Here is a 17,846-nt window from a genome sequence, read left to right as displayed (position 1 = left end):
GCAATATAACGGACATTGCGCAGCAGCATCTGTGTTATTTCTACCATCTTTTGCTATTGCCAATCCGTCTGCCCGGCGTGGATTATGGACTAAACCTTCCGTTGGGAGGCGTACTTTGTGGAATTCCGCGATCGTGTCCTTGAAGCCATGCAATTTATAATTTGTTTTTACTCCTTATCAACCAAGTCATCCAAAATGTACAAGTTCAATACAAGTTCGCTCCGACATGACACCAGGACTCTACAAAGAATAACTGCAAAGACGAAGGAATTGCACCTACTTATGTTTTATTATTCTTAATTTTTATTCGTTTGATTTTCTAAGAATACTTTTATTTAATTTTTTATCTTTCACAAAGTTCCACGCACGCGTGATACTTTACTCTAAGTTACGGTTTTTTATAACCTTAACTTACACATTAATTTATATCTAAGAATTAGGTCCAATGACTTATCTTAGGTGTTTGTATTTTAAAATAATTGACTCTATAATTTCTAAGGCAGGTATTTTTTCTATTTAAAGATTCAAGAACTAAAATAACATAACCTATAAATAATATCATATATACGTGGATATATAAATTTGCCTTTAAGACTAACTTTGTCTTAAGATTTGTTCTAAGCAGTTCCAAGACCCTTTCTTTAAGTTTGGTTTAACAGTGACGGTCAGTGAGCATCACAATTATAATTATCCCGTGTTTTTATTTTACCTGCTCATTTCCATAACCGAATGCAAGCACTGTACCGTGGCAAGTGCACTAGTGATGTGCAGGGGTGGTCTCACTTCCGGTGTTTTTATCGCAAAAGTAAGTATGTAAATAAGACGTTATTTCTATTGGAAAGCTTGTCTATATATATCAAAGAGAAAGTGCGTGGGCATGTTCCGTATAGGCTCCGAAACGGCTGGATCGATTTCAATGAAACTTTTAGGGAATCTCCGGATTGACTGGCGAGTAATCCTGTAAAGTTTGGTGACGATCGGAGCAGTCCTATTATTGAACTGTCAAATACAGATTTTATTTACTATGATGATATTCTATTGTTGGGTGTACATGGGTGTAGATAATGATCTTCACCCGCTCGAGAAGAGAATAGAAGAGAATGAATATGGAGAGAAATAAATGATTTTATGTATTATGAGACTTAAATTAAAAATTTAATGATGTAAGTTTATTGTTTAAATAAAACAAAGCAAAATCTAGCCCGGCAAAGCGGGCTGGGTACGGTTGTACTTTATAAATAATAGGACATAAATTCACGTCAGTATTCGTAAATTAAGCTATTTCACTGTACATTAATTACTCATTGATGATTTTATAGTTATTTTAAGATTAAGAAGTAATTATAATAAGATTATATTCGGCTGTTCAACTATTTTTTAAAGACTTGAAGCAAAATAAGTTGTAATTCGATAATCGTGTAATATAACAGTAAAAAGCCTATGTTCAGATAGTTTTGATAGTACCCAGCTTGACTGGTAAGGCAGTTTACTGTATCCATATTCTGAAAAAGGAGTCTATATACATTTCAATAATAATATTCTCTTATAACAGGCTATGTATTTATCAAAAAAGCGATTATAGTACGGTAACATCAACTAGATCATCATAACAACCTATTACCGGCCCACTACAGGACACATGTTCCATATTCCTACAATAAGAAGGGACTAGGGCCGTTGTCCACCATGCTGGCCCAGTGCGGATTGGTGGACTTCACACACCTTTGAGAACCCCCCCGAAAGTGAAGTCCTACTTACTGGGCTGTCACCTTTAACCACAACTAGATATTTGAAAGTTTAATTTCCTTTTCTTTTAGATATGTTTTAAATTGCGACAATACCCACCCATCACTGTACCTAAGTGCTACAAGCAATTAACATACAAAATGCTTTATCAAAACCAGCTCCGATAAGTCAAGTAATTAAAATACTGCCTTCAGGTTAATTGTTAAAACCATCGATGTCACGCGCATGACACATCCCTACAGTTTACACCATCTTCAGTCTTACGTGCAACGCGCATGCGCGCGATCGTGTTCGTTTATTTTCAACAGTTTTGCGCGCGAACGAAAATTAAACTTATATGGCAGTGGTGACTCGGCCGTTTGGTGTTGTACCCAGTGCGCGAGTCGACAGTGGGCAAGCGAGAACTCCTAAACATGGCAGGGTAATATTAGGTTCTTTTTTATGTCCGCATTATTTGTGCCCAACAAGGTCAAAACAAGAAGGTATCATGTTGTAGGAAATGAGATCTTTCATTACCATCTTAGTTTAATGTTATACGGTATTGTTGAAAATATCTAAGGAAAATCTATTATTTTTTTCCAACTAACACATTCTGTTATTACGTCGCCGTTGAATTGTTTAGTTGTTTTTGAATACACGTTTGTTTATGCTTAGACAAAAAACAAATACAATATTGTTCTGTTATGTAAGCAGTAACAATGGTCCGTAACCTTAGACGGTAACCCTGTAATTACTTTAGGAGTAAAAACATAAAAACAAGCATTGCTCATAGATATTGTACATGTTGTTATTATTATTATGTTTTTAATGAAGTAATTAGTTTATTATGAAATTAAGCTTGATTTGCTATACTCCGCGAAAAGGAGTTGGTGTGTAATTTATAATTTCTTTAATCCTGATTGTTAAGACTTAACAATTATTCATTGTAAAGTCAACATCTCCTGAGGATGCTCCGGTTTCGGAGCGAAACGTGCGTAGTGCGTAAAGTGTAGTAATGTACCTACATTGCCGAAGGTTTGGTGTGGAGTATAAGGATTTAAGAGATAAATTACACCATACTCCTTCTTTTTCCCTCATGCTTTTCGCGGAGTATAGCAAATTAAGCTTAATTTTCATAATATATCATGGATTTTTGCTTCTATCCAATAGTTATTAGTTTACGAAATAAAGTTATGAGATTTTAAAAGAAATTAAATTAAAACGAGTCCAACTTATCTAGTAAGCAACTACCTAGATAACTTTTATTTCTTAAATCTTTAATTAACAGATCTATTACGGTACTAAATAAAAGGCAGTGTTGTCGATAGCTTTCTATCAAAAAAAGTGATGGTATCTAGTGAAAGATTAAAGGAACAGCTTGCCCTGATAGGCAATGACCATGTAAAAGATCCTACTTTGGCGTTAACCCTTACATATAGTGACTTTAAAGCAGAACAAATTACAGTGTTAGAGAAATATACTAATAGACAAACAAACTAAGTTTAACCTCTAACGCCACAGTCAAATACCGACTATTGACGTCAATGGTGATTAAGTAAATTAATTGTTAAGAAAATAAACCTGATACAATAAAATAATAAATGTAGATACATCGAAGAACGTGTCTTTTAAAGAAATCTACTAAATGTATAGCTGATAATATGACAAAATATGCAATCACATACATTTTGTATTGCACTGTGTAGAAAGAAAAGCCAATCATAGTAATAAATATTGGAGAGAAGTTTTACAATTATTAATTGTAAAGTCAACATCTCCTGAGAATTCTCCGGTTCCGGAGCGAAACGTGCGTAGAGGGTACATTGCCGAAGATCAGTTTGGTGTAGATTATAAGGATTGAAGAAATCATAAATTACACCATACAGATTCTCCTGCTGTTCGCGGAGAATAGCAAATTAAGCTTAATTTTCATAATCCCTACTAATATTATAAATGTTAATGTAAGTTTGTTTGTTACGCATTCACGCAAAAATTACTAAGCCGATCATCACGTAACAATGTACACATATTCCTGAAGGTATTAGAAGTAATATAGGATGCTTTTTATCTCAAAATTAAGCTCAGTTCTCTCGGGAGAGGGGACGAAAGTGTTTGACGATTTTACACCAGGCTACCCTAAATACATAAAGTGCTGCCACATTTATGAGGCACATGTCTTTCGAAAAACAAAAACAAAAGCGGCCGAAGTCGCGGGCAACAGCTAGTATAGTAATAAATCCTGAAAAGCAAAACTATTATTTAATATGACCAAATTTACAATGAATGAAAAAAGATAATGAAAACACTCAGTTACCTTCGCTTGTAAAATAACATATACCATAACAGGATGGGTGGCTGATCATGGATCTAAATAAGGCACATGTCCTTACCCCTTATGAAAATATTTCGTCGTAACCATAATTTTGAACATTATCTCTAAAACCTGATATAAATCGTTACTTAAGAATCAAAGGCTGAAATCTATAACGTGTACTTTGACTTTGCTCAGACTTTAGTAACAGTTAATACGAGACACACTTATGTGTCTGATTTTAATGTGTCTCCTTTAAATACTAAGTAAAGACTTTAAGTGAAAGTAAGTAAGTATTCTTTTGTATAATATTTGATTAGATCTGTGCCTAACAGTATAAATAGTTGAAATTCGTAAGGCTTAATATAATTTTGCATAATAATATGATGATGATGTTTTATGTTTACGTCTGTTTCGCACTCAATTCCTCTAACGTGGTGTCAGAGACATTCGTCTTCACTCTCTTCTTCTTGTGATATGATTGACTATGATGTTAAGTCCCAATATGCCATTCCACTTTGAAATAACGTGGATTGTCTTAGAGGAGTCCTAAGACTAGGGTGGTCCATTCCCAACAATTTAGACATTGATTGAGTTAGTGTAAAAATGTTTGAACTATGAAATTTGATCAAGCCGTATTTCTTTGACTCTCCATTTTGATAAAATTTTGTGTATTAAATCTTCAAATAACGTAAGTATTACTTTACGTGGTCTTGTCCCTTTTGCATGAGACGTGGACAACTAACTAGGCAAATAACCATTTGATAATTGTTCCGAATGATGAAAAAAACGAGGACTTAAACATTTTGATTGGATTTATAAAACGTGTTGCATGTCAAACAGAAAATGAAAATGAACCTGATTACAGATTGATCGAAAGGAAAATAACAGCTGCACGCGATAACTCTTATTTAACTGTTCATTCACTTATGATAGCACCAGTTTCCGCTCGCTACTACATCCAAGTTAAATTATTTACGTTCGCTTCAAAAATTTAAATATTTTTAATGGATTTACAGGCATTTGGTAAGCTAATCCGGGACATGGTTTATCCATGTATTGAATTTCATTTTAATCCGTCAAGCGATTCATAGGGTAATAAACATTTAAACCCCTTTACAAAGTTTCTTAAGATATTTATTACCAGGTGGTTGTTCTCGTACTAAAATCTCAAGTTGCGAGGAAAATATCTTACAATCTCCATCAATTATTCATGATGTAACAAAAATGATATTTAATGAGCACGTAAACTATTTTAATATTTGTGAATCATATTGATTAATTTCTTGAATGTGTTCTCTTTCTTCCATTTAAATTTGGTTTTAGATTTAACTCGATCAGTTTAATTATTAACTTTGATAGATATACTTTAAATTCTTATTTAATTGTTCTCTAAATTAGAAGTGTGAAAAGCTCAAGATCCTTGCAACGATAAGCTGTTACAACCGATAGAGATAATATTTCAGATAAAGGTGGGCCATCTCCTAGGTCCGAATATAAAAAAAAACGAATTACAGCTTAATTTGCTATAATCTGCGAAAACCCGGAAAATCCTTACAGCGCAATTTACAATTAATAGTTATCTTAGCAATTTTTCATTGTAAAGCCAACATCTAAACATGCTGTCGAAGTCGGAGCTAAACGTGGTAATACAGTAAGTAAAAAAAAAAAAGCTTTAAATTGAACTCTGCGGAAACCCTGGCGGTAAATAAACCTGGTACCTATACGTATAAGATCTCAGTGCTCACCACTGTGCCACAGAGGTCTACAATATTGTTGTTCTACATTAAAGGGAATCGTATTCTAAATTGCGTGTTTATGAAAGAATTCTTCGTTTCACCCACGTTATTTCTGTTACGCTCCAATCCCTCCCATTAAAAGAGGTCTTAACGTGTTATGGTGAAATTAAAGTATAGCTTGTCTTCTTGTTTTGTTGCATTTATTATTTACCTGTTCATACGTACCTGTCTATAGGTTATCGAATTATTATTTTTATTATAATTTTTTTTTTAAACATCAAAAATAGTGAAGCGTTTGCATAGTTACGCAATGTTTTGTCTTATTCTTTTGAATGTCGAATTACTCATGACAGATAGAGAGAAAACTAATCGTTTATTACTCTCTTAGTATATAAAAATCTTGTTAATTGATATTAACGTAAAATATTTTTAAACTAAGTATTATAAGAAATAAGAAATAAAGTTAGAAATAACCGCTACTTTATCAAGTAAAAAATGTAGCTATCCTATCTTTTATAATTTTATCTAACCCACTGTTAGTTACGCTTGAATCCCTTGCCATAAAATAGTGTATTTTTTGCTCTTGGAAGAATGAAAAAATGTTTTTCTTAATACACTTATAAGGATAAAAAAGATTTATAAGTTACAACTGTCGCGCTCCACTTCGGGTTAAAAGGCTTCGCTTCTCGTACTATCATATGTCTCTCGTACACATAATAACAAACGTAATATATATGTGACTAGCACAGGTAGTCTTATTCTACAATTTGCTTTATTATATATTTGATGGAAGCGGTGATAGCCGGTAGGAGCTTGACTTTAATTTCGGGGGCCCAGTTCGAATCCCAGCACGCACCACTAACTTTTCTTATTTATGTGCGTTTTAAGTAATTAAAATATCACTTGTTTCAAATGGAAATGCATGAAGTCTTGTGTCTGTAAAAGGAAGAGCTTCTCGTACTAGAGATGACCGAAGAAAGTATTCTGTTTCTATGCAGGCTTACTTTGTTTTTGTTTAAGATCGCTTTAGCCTTCGTCCCGTATTTCAGTAACAAAAATACAAACACTAAAAAACTTTCGAATTTGCAATATGAGCATTTATTTTAAATGTAATCTATTCAATATTATGGGACTATTTCCTGAAAATAAAAAAATATTATTTTACAACGTGTAGCTGAATTACGAACTACTGTTGAAGGGTTCATAAGTATATTTCATAAAGAATCGCCCTGTATAAATAATAAATTAAAAGAAGCCTTTTTATTTTCCCATACAAACGAATTCAAAACATTCTAAGATCTTACTCATGACAACCCTATTGAAAATAAAAGACCGACACCTGCATATTACCTACGCTACGCAACGCTTACGTTTTAAAGCGACAGGAGTCACTTGATTTGAATTTTGCATCTGATGTTAGGGCTGTACCTGATTTCTTTCAGTAAAAAGTATGGCAATGGTTTACTAACTGAAACTATTAGCGTTTTGGTTTCACAGATAAGTCTCAGAGACAGTAAATAACGTACAGCTAAAGCCTCTGAAGTATTATTTCGGTTTTCATTTACACGTTGTATAAAATAATCCGAGGGCCTTATAAATAAATGTGGAATAATGTCTGAATAATTGTCCAGTTTTTGTCACGCTCTGACATTTACAAAATGATCACAGTTGAAGTGTGACAAAACACTGTGTAACTATACTAACCTTAAACCACGTTATTTGTAAGACCCCTAATGGCCAGCTATAGGAATAGTGCCCGAAATGACGTTTAAATGTCCTACGGCATTGCAGTGCTTAGCTTTCTGGCTTAATACCTAAACCCCATATAATGTATTAGTTTTAATTTTAGATTGTAAAAGTAACATGGTTGCATATGGTGAAGTTCCAATGAAGGCCTTCAATATGGTCCACGAAACTCAGCGGATGACCGTAAATCACTTGCATTCAGAACAATAGTGTTTAGTAAACAGTAGGCTTTTCCACCATTGTATAAAACAATGCTGCCAGTTTAGTTTCTTAAAATCCTTTTTTTTTCATAATATTCCAGTCGCTAATAATAACTGCGTATATTGGTGAATCGTTTGATTACAGATCACAAGGTTCTAGGTTTGAATGAGGCCGAATATTGGGGGTGAGGTTTATTAGATAATTTATCTCGGAAATCGTATTGATGCAGCAAAAACTGTATAAGCTGTTAATCTCTCCTATGAGAGAATATACTTGTGGACATTTATACCAATACTGTGTATGATGACGATGGACGTTGGGTCTCAAGGTGCTGGAATGGCAGCCCAATTCTGGTAAGCGCAGTGTTGGTCGACCCCCAACGAAGTGGGCAGACGTCATTAAGCGCGTCGCAGTTAGCCGCTGGATCCAAGCGGCACAAAACCGTAGAATTTGGAACTCCCTACAAAAGACCTATGTCCAGCGGTGGACGCCTTTCGATTTATATGTTGTGTATGATAAAAGATATACTAAGTTTTCCATTGCGTAATGGTATGGAGATTGCACAAAAAGACATAGGTTTCTTGAAGGTATGCCAACAAAACTTATCTGTCCATGAGTCCAGAATCTCGAGTATTGTAGCTATGTAACAATTTACCAACACGTTCTTTCATTTCTTTTGTGTTTTGTATGATTTTAAGAAATGGACATTTTCCTAGATCTCTTTTAGAAATGTCCACGGAAAACAGTCTCGTTCAACTTCTTCGGCTAAAAGATACACATAAACACAAATGTATGCCCACAAAATACGGTTTGTGCCGCTTGTTTATCCGTTAGTCTAGAATCTCGAATATGATGTTTCTTTTGCCTTATTGATGATATACGTCTTCCTAGGCACCCAACTCTAAGTCTCCTCTAGGAATGAACACAGAAAACGGTTTCTTGCTATTTTTCTCCAGCACATTTCTTTGACCACGTAATGAGGAGCTTAAAATCTAGAATCGGTATTGTAGCTAAAAACTATTACGATTCGTTAACTTTGAAATCCTTGAATGAAAATCATCATCATCATAACATGGGTCACCTCCCACAATGAGAAGGGTTTAAGCCGCAGTTCACGCTGGCCCAAATTGGATTCGTGGATTTCACACACCTTTGAGAACATTATGGAGATTTCTTTAGAGCTACATGTTTCCTTCACCATAATAAAGCAAGTGATATTTTTATTGCTTTAAACGCACATAACCTAGAAAAGTTAGAGGTTCGAACTCACTCCCCCGAAAGTGAAGCCGAAGTTCTCACCTACTAGGTTATCCCCGCTTCTGAATCAAATGAAATCGAATTTAATAAACTCAAAGTTAAAATTATTAGTAGAAACAGGAAATCAAATACTCACGAATTCGAAATTGTTCAATAAGAATCTTAATTAAGAGGCTATTGTATAATGACAACTTTATATCAAAAGTAATTTATTAAGTCTAATGAAGTTGAAGAGGATTCAAAACTCGGGTCTTTTGATACTATTACATTGATTGTTTTGGAAATAGGGAACCATTTTATTTTTATAAAAGTAGCATTCCATTAAACCGGTCCATTCCAACGCTTGATTTCTAGTAGAATGATTTAAAGAAGTAGAATCTCTCGCGACTTATCTGACCATATGGTACATTTAGTTATAACACGATGAAGCGGTTAATTCCAATCTAATGGGAAATAAATTTACTGGATTAGAATAGTGAGAACTGCGCCAATAAAGATACGAATTTGGGTAACTTCTCTGTCGAAGCGTTAAGTTTAGTTAAACTCAAATTCATTATTGAAATTAATTTATTTCATTTCTATTTCCTTTATTGTATTTCTTGAATAAAAGTGTGGTTTATCATCCTCATTATTAAAATGTAGGTGTGACAGAGATTCCAATAAATCCAACGAGAGGGACATGCCGTGGTGGTTTTTAGTTCGGGTAAACGAGTCCCACATAACCTCTGTCCTGCCCAAAAGGACAGAGGTAGCCATAAAGCTTTTCCACCACGACAAAAAAAAAAAAAGGTGTGACAGAGATTTATGAAAACCAAACATAGTGTATGTTCTCAACCATATATATGTTATGTTCATTTTATATCTATATAACATGATTTTTTTTACTATAATGCAATAATATTTTAGCATCTCTAGGTAGTAGGTAGATTACCCGTTTGTATCTCCGAAAATAGTCTTTATTTTTATATTAATGTTAGTTAAAAAATTAAACATCAATTCATTCTGGTCCATTCATGTAGATAGATCATTTTCGATCTGGTCCATTCATGTAGACAGATCATTTTCACGACATTTTTCACTTGGCTATCATCACTTGAATAAATTTTTGTGATCTTTTTACGTGACACTTACTAATATCATACTATAGAATAAAGGTTTGTGTAAAGTCTTAGACATTGCTCATCGCGTTGGCGACAATGTTATGAAAACTTCTGCCTTGTTTGCACACATACAGTCACAAACCAAACATTGCGCGGTAAACGTACGGGGCGACTGACACAGGTGTCATTTGCATTCGTTTTGTTCGATTTATAACAACTGTTGAGTTGACATCTTTGATATTTCGTTCATGCATGTTATTATTTCCTTTTTATGTACCTAGTTAAAACCTTCAGACTAATAAATTTGGTGTTACATCGCGCTGAATCTTCCCCAATCATGCGCGCAATTTTTGCCAAATATTTTTTGTGATATCATAAATATAATTGTTGTCATATGTAGCTGGCAACTCTAAAGTATGTCCGGATCAATGAAGTTATTAAGCGAGCCTGCGATTAAATTTGTGTGTGCAATAAACGCTTAAAAGTTCCCGATTTAAGTATATTGAATCCAAGGATTTTTGAAAATATATAGCTTTATTCACCCACGTGATTCGGAGAGCACGTAAAGCTGTCGGTTATTATCAGTTAAATGTTGTAATAATCGTTTAAGCCCACCAACACCCATTGGAAAAGCGTGGTGGGTCTAAGCTCTAAAACCGTCTCTCCTATTAGAAACGAGGCTTGAAGTGGTACGTTAATAGGCTGCTGTTAGTTTCATCATTTTAATATTGATTACGTATTTCTACGATTAGGTATGCGTCTTTATCATCGTGCTGCGTCTTTGATGTTAAGCATCTTGGAAATGCCAGACTCTTTCAATATACTGTCTAGACATAAATCAGTTTACTTTGTTATTGTAACTTATATTTATTTATATGATATTTCAATATTTACTAAAGCTCTTATTATTTTGATATGTTATTGTTCTAAACTTATATATTATTATAAGAATAAAAACATGTTAAAAGTCTCCATTGTTTAGTTTTTCATAGGTTTTTTTGTCGTTTCCTGCCACCCAAAGAGCAAAGACCTGATGATTTCACGGACATTGTATTACTTGTTTAAGCTCTCAGCATTGTCCTTAAGAATACCAAGTGTAAATTATTGTTAACGATTTAGATGACCTCATTGGAGCATCAGTGTACACTGGCGAATCATCACGGGGACTTCTGTGTTTCCGATATCTCAAATCTTGTCTTGCTATCCAGTTACAAGCTTTTAATAATCAAGCCTAGCCTATCAGTTATCAAAGGGGCGTAAGCCTCTCAATGCAGAGAAAAAAATATTTTTTAATTCGTCTACAAATTACCCATGATGCAGTTTATGATGGAGTATGGCAGTTATATTAAATCCAAACACCGCAAGGCTAAATCGCTTTGCGGCACGTCTTTGTCGGTAGGGTGGTAACTACGTTTGGAGCCTCCCACAAGACCAGAGAAAATTCGGAAATAATAAATTCCCAAATTGCTCTTACTGGGGATCTATCCCGGGCCCTTCCGCTTAAAACCACAGCGTAAAAAAAATTGAGCTAAATTTTGCTGTTCTGCGTGAGAAGCAGGAGAATCTGTACAGCGCAATTCCCCAGCATGAGCAATTTGGGAATTTATTATTATAAATTCAATCCAGCCAGGATCAAACCAGGGTCCTCCCGATTTAGTCGTAAAAAAAGCTTTATTTGCTGTACTGCGTAAAAAGAAGGAGAATCTGTACATTGCAATTAATAATTTATTCAATCATAATAGTACTCCACACCAAGCAGATCTTCTGCAATAAACCTACTGTCTACGCACGTTTCGATCCTACACCGGAGCATCCTCAGAAGATGTTGACTTTTAATGAACAATTATTGTTAGGCCGTCAATTTAAAGATTTCGGGCTTAAAACCTTCAAACACAGTTACTGGCCAAGATACTATACCCATTGTCATGTCAAAGATATGTATGAAAGAAAAATAACATAAAAGATAGAGAAAGAAATCTAGATTTAATTTTTTTTTTCAATCTTCATGTTAAATTTACATTTTGGTATTTATGTATATCTATCAACACTCTTGGCACTATCCCGTTCTCTTGCTGTAAGTCCTATCTACAAAGGTTGCCTGTAAGAGATTGCTTGCAGCAATAAGGCCGCCTTTACATGTCTACATTGTGTACTGTATACTCCTTACCGTTTCTTTTCCTGTATGTTATACGTGCAATAAAGTGTTTCTTCTTCTTCTTCTTAAATATAATTGAATCAGCTTAGTTTTGGGTGAGAAAACAGGGGAATACGAAACGTCGATCACGTAAAATTTCTAGGTCTAATCGGTCTGAGCTATATTACGGATGTATTATTGCTCTCTTGGGATGAAGATAGGCTCAGCACGATGGCCCAAATTTTTTTTTCAAATTTGTCCTATCTATACCATCGTCTTAAATAGACCTAATAATAGATTTGAAAGTTGTTTAAAAACGTTCCTTTAAACGAAATAACATATTAAAGAAACTACGAAAAATGTCGAGAAAAGTGATTCCATATCCAAAATTTAATTTGTCCATAATTTAGTCTAAAAATGCTAACTATTCGTGCAAAACTAGCTACATCGAAACTACCATATAAAATAGCATTGTTGATACGATATTTACGTTATTTTTAATATAATAAACTCGGCTCGAACAGTAGCTATTTTGCATTAATACTCAAACACGTTAAGTCTTATGAAGATATCACTTCACGTCGCGACTTTCACGTCGAAATACTATTACGCAAAACTGCTGTTAGATAAACTGTATAGATATGTCAAAGATTAATTATTAACGGATTATTTTACGTCTTAGAACTTTATGAAATTTAATATCACTTGACGTTATATAATTGCAAACGTTTTATTTGCTGTAATAAGTTTTTTTTATACTACGCTTGCGCTTGTCAACTATAAAATATAAAGTAATCATGTATATCTATCAGGGAACACCGAAGCCGGAAGAGCGTTCAAACCTTAGCGATTCGTATCAGAAACGTAGATGAAAAGCGCTTTGTGCGTGTTGCCTGTACATCAACCACATGCATTCAGGGCGTCTCGCTGTTCTGTGATAGAATGGTGCCGGATTATCAAATTCCTGAGCAAATTCGCCAAAGTATATCCTGTAAAAAAAATTATCTTTTCGGTAGAATCTGAAGACAAACAGAATTGACATTTCAAAAGAATTTAGATTTTTGCGGAATGAATAAAATATTTACACGGTACGATAAAAAAGTCTTATGTCGTAAAATTATAAGATGATTTATCTGTGGACTAGATTTTCATTTGATCCTATCCGCTGTTTTGAAGTTACAACTCAGTAGTTTCACTAATCCATACAACACATTAACTGTTTCATATATTTATATTTGTAATGTGATCCGACTGTAGAAATAGTACTGTTTATTTCCTTTCATACATTAAATTTACTTGCGTCATTATTATATTGTGAATTAATTATTTTTCTCTTGTTTGTCATTGTGTTTCATTTTTGTATGACACTCAAAAAATTCATAAGTATGAGATAAAATTATATGAGTTGGCTTTTCTACAGAGATATAAGTAGGTTCAACATTTCAATACATATAAGGAAACGATATTCGAAATCAAAGTTTGTACAATAAACTTCATGATCATCATCCGTAGCCTTAAATACGTCACACATAATATTCCCACTGTCATGTACATGTAACCACCACACTGCTTCAATGCGGGCTTATGGGCTTGTTACAAAGACAACGACGCTGTATTATCAGTACCAGAGAATTTCTAAGTATAATATATAAATAATCCAACACTTGACAATTTTTGGCCCGATCAGAATATCGAAGGTCACAAAAAACCGACATCTTAAAGTTAGCTATAGTTAACATTTTAGTTTTTCAAAAAAAGGTTTGACAGTGTACACTTTCGATTGTCAAAGCCTACGGCAACATTCCGGTGATTTAATTGATTCAACTGTACAAATAACTCAAATTTTTATGTTGAGTAAAACTTTGTTGTCCGATAATGAGATAGCTAGATAATGCGTTATAATAAAGCTCTCAATGTATTTAATACCTTTCATCTATTGTTAGTGTCGTTTTTTCTACGAAGGTTAAATTTTTGAAAAGATTTTTATCTTTTTACGCCAAAGAATTATAAACTCTAACGCGAGTACATCAGTACACGCACGTTTTTTTTTAAATTAAACGTTCTGTTTTCTATTTTGCTTTTGAGATAAAGTCGGATCTTCCAAGAAACTTTGTAATTAAGAAATTCATCAATTAAAAAGTAATCCCGCTGTATGAAATTGATTTAAACATGCTCCAAGCCTCCAAATCTAAATTGTTTGACACATTAGCGTATTATGGCGCCGATAAAACGAAGACAGCCGACAGCAGCCGACACGGCCCGAACGGAACGCGGCGCCACTAGTGCAGTGACGTTTGACAACTAATAGACATTAGTTACGAGAAAGGAATACTATTCGTACGTACGCGACTTAACCTCTTATTAATTTTCACGTCTTCTTTCAAAGTTTAATTTACATCTTTCAACAATTGTAAAATCAGCTAATATATCAATATACGTACTTGAGATAGTCAATTTAATTAAATATCCAACAGTGTATACAAAGCACAAGACAAACATACAAAAATAATAGTAATTGCGGCTGCTTCCAGTGCCGAGCAGGGCAAGAGGCGTAATTATGAAAACCTGGAAAGCAGCTTAATTTTTGTGCCTTTTGGAGTAGAGACTTTGAGACCGTGGGATCCGGAGGCAAGAGCCCTTTTCAAAGAATTATCGAAAAGGGTTATCGAGTCTACCGGTGATCCTAGAGCGGGCAGTTACCTTGGCCAACGAATTAGTTCGGCCATCCAAAGGGGCAATGCTGCCAGCATGTGCTGCAACTGTGCCTCGCTGCGGTGGTTTCGAGGACGTTTTAGATTTTATTAAGTTTTAAATAGTTTATTTTAGGTTATATTTATGTTTTAAAGAAAAAAATATGTAAAATAATAGTTACAATTGCATTACATATATAGATGGGAACTGCAAGTACGTTTAAAATTCTTGATACGCGGACGCAATCGTGTGCATCGGCTAGATATAAAGCGAATGATCCAGTTCGTGCAAAAAAGGCGGAGCAAAAATATGATTAAAAATGTATATTTAAAGAAAATTCCACCTTATTTAAATTTCCAATTACGGCAGTCTTTCGGCAAAACTGTGTATAATTATTTTAAATTATACTCATTTGGCAGCCACTGAAGACAAAACAATACTCGCTAAGGTAATTTGCTTGGAATTATCTTACACTTGGAAGTAGTTAATTTTGGCATAAGATGTATTTATTATTTTTTACTTGATAAAAAATAGTATTACCTATTTATGCTGATGTCATTTTGTATCTTCATCTACCTACTAATGAAATTAACGAGAACGTATACTTTTGTTTGGGGTTCTCAGTCCTAACTTTTTGCCCCCTATGTTTTCGATTAGGAGAAAGGGTTCAATTCAACTGTCATATAGCAAGAAAGTTCAGAGGCTGCGTCATTTATAACAACTAGGTGAGATTGCAGTCAAGGGCTGACTTGTACTTGAATTTAAATACATTAAACTTCTTTGAAAGACAGATTATATTAAAAACAAAAATGAAATTGGAAATAACAATGGGATGCCGCCGTTCCTTTTCAGAGAATTGCATATAAAAAAATCCATACCACCTTGGTTCTGTAAAAGGCATTGGATTTCTTTATAATTTAACTTTATGAGAGTCTGCTGAAGTCTACAATCAATTTCAAACTTTCATCGTAATGAAAAATCTTAAACCCAATGATTTATAAGATCACCTATATCGATTTAATTGGTAAAACACGCTAAACTGGCCTGGTTAACTAAGGAAGATTCTTAGTTTACCAGGCCGGCTTAGAAACATATTTCATAGCTCATTTAAGCATCGAGCAAACAGATAAATTAAGGAGGAAGACGCTTCGCGGTGGGTCAGGGTAAATTGTGTAGAATATCGAAATAAACTTATCACAAGCTTTAACCTGCGTCGCTAGTTTCTAATATAATCAGAGCATAACTGTCTCCATCGCCTGATGGTTCTCTGCGCTTCTGAGATTCATAAAAATATCTCTTGTAAGTAGTTAAGAGTAGACAAAACGGTCATGTAACACTCGTGCGTCAAAAGGCACGTACTAATGCGTTATTAAAATACTTATGTAATTAGATAGCGTTCGGTATGCGATCACGTGTCTCTCAAACGCAATTACTTGCAGCGACTTTGATAAAAAAGTTCTGTTATTTTATATTATACCAGCTGAGCCTCGCAGTTTCAACTGCGTAAAATTCAATTATTATTTTTTACTACTCTACAAGTTAGCTCGACTACAATCGCACCTGGTGGTAAGTGAGATGCAGTCTAAGATGGTAGCGGGCTAACCTGTTAGGGAATATGGTAGTCATACCCCTAATCGGTTTCCACACGACATCGCACCGGAATACTAAATCGCTTAGGGGCACGTCTTTGCCGGTAGGGTGGTAACAAACCACGGCCTAAGCCTCCCACCTGACCAGACCAGAGCAAAATTCAAAAATTATATATTCCCAAATATATACATAGCCACTGCCGGGAATCGAACCCTGGACCTCCTGCTTAAATTCACAGAGCTCACCGTTGCGCCAGGGAGGTCGTCCGTTACCGTCAGAATATAAGGAAAAATAACAGCTATTTATCAAGTTTCGTCGCAATTGGTTCTTTAATAAAACTACGTGTTTGAATAAGAATCATTAACACGATACGTATATATCCAACGCGTATACAATTTAAGAACACAAAAGCTGATCTTGTGACTTAATTTTGATAGTTAGATATACTTCCTTATTATAAAACTGTTGATGATACATATACTCGGCGTTATGATAAATTTTGTAGGCAAATTTTGGTACTTTAAAATAACAATAACGAACCTATCTTATAAAAATGTTGTTACCTATTTTTTTAAATTAATCGTAACCTATGCTACTTCTTAATACTTTAGCTTTCTAATGGTAAATAATGGTCAAAATTGGAGCAGTAGTTTCGAAGACTATTGGGTACAAACAAACAAACCAAAAAGTCATCCTTCTTTATAATATAACGAAGTAATACTACATATTATAAATATGTATTATAGATAAAATACAATTTCTATAATTATTAAGGTGTATAACTATTATGCTGCGTAATGAAATGTTCGTATATTCGAAAGCTACATTTGAATCTAGGTTTCATCTACTAACCGTCATGAATAATATATTGAGATGAGTATTTCAAATGATTCAAAAGTACTTTAAAGCAAATAAAAATATGTATTTTTTCATTATATTTCGACTAAATAGCTGTCCGCTGTACAAGATTAATTAAAAATTTCTTAACAGAAAAAAATGTATAATTTAACGCAAAATCGCAGAGAGGTTTTCTTAGCTAGGTGTTTATAAATTAAAAAATACTACGTATATATTATATAGAGGGATAACTGATTATTTAAGATCACTAATTTCACTGGCGCATATTTTAGGTCGCTTTTTAATTTCCAACGTTCTAAGATCAGAATCTTAGAACGAACTAAAAAGAGGGTATTTATGAATGAAAATACGTAGCCATGTCGTGCAAAATAAAATCACACAATCACATGAATCATAAAACAGTGTTTATTCCGAGACGACTTGACGTTCCACTAAAAGTAAAATTGTTATAAATAATCACGCAAGTGTTAAATCTAGAGTGCGATTTAAAAACA

At 34.1% G+C, this 17,846-nt stretch overlaps 1 protein-coding gene across 1 annotated transcript in view; it reads left to right on the top strand.

Moving 5' to 3' along the window:
* Positions 1–2,008: 2,008 nt before the first annotated feature.
* The window catches only part of LOC120627408 (sodium-dependent nutrient amino acid transporter 1-like), a 37,682-nt gene continuing 21,844 nt past the window's right edge, over positions 2,009–17,846 (top strand). The window contains exon 1 of the mRNA XM_039895410.1: positions 2,009–2,167. Within this exon, the coding sequence (XP_039751344.1) occupies positions 2,084–2,167 (84 nt within the window). The 5' untranslated portion in view covers positions 2,009–2,083. The remainder of the gene's footprint in view (positions 2,168–17,846) is intronic.

This window comes from Pararge aegeria, chromosome 11 (genome assembly GCF_905163445.1).
Source record: "Pararge aegeria chromosome 11, ilParAegt1.1, whole genome shotgun sequence".
Taxonomy (NCBI): domain Eukaryota; kingdom Metazoa; phylum Arthropoda; class Insecta; order Lepidoptera; family Nymphalidae; genus Pararge; species Pararge aegeria.
This window is presented reverse-complemented; position numbering and strand designations above follow the sequence as displayed.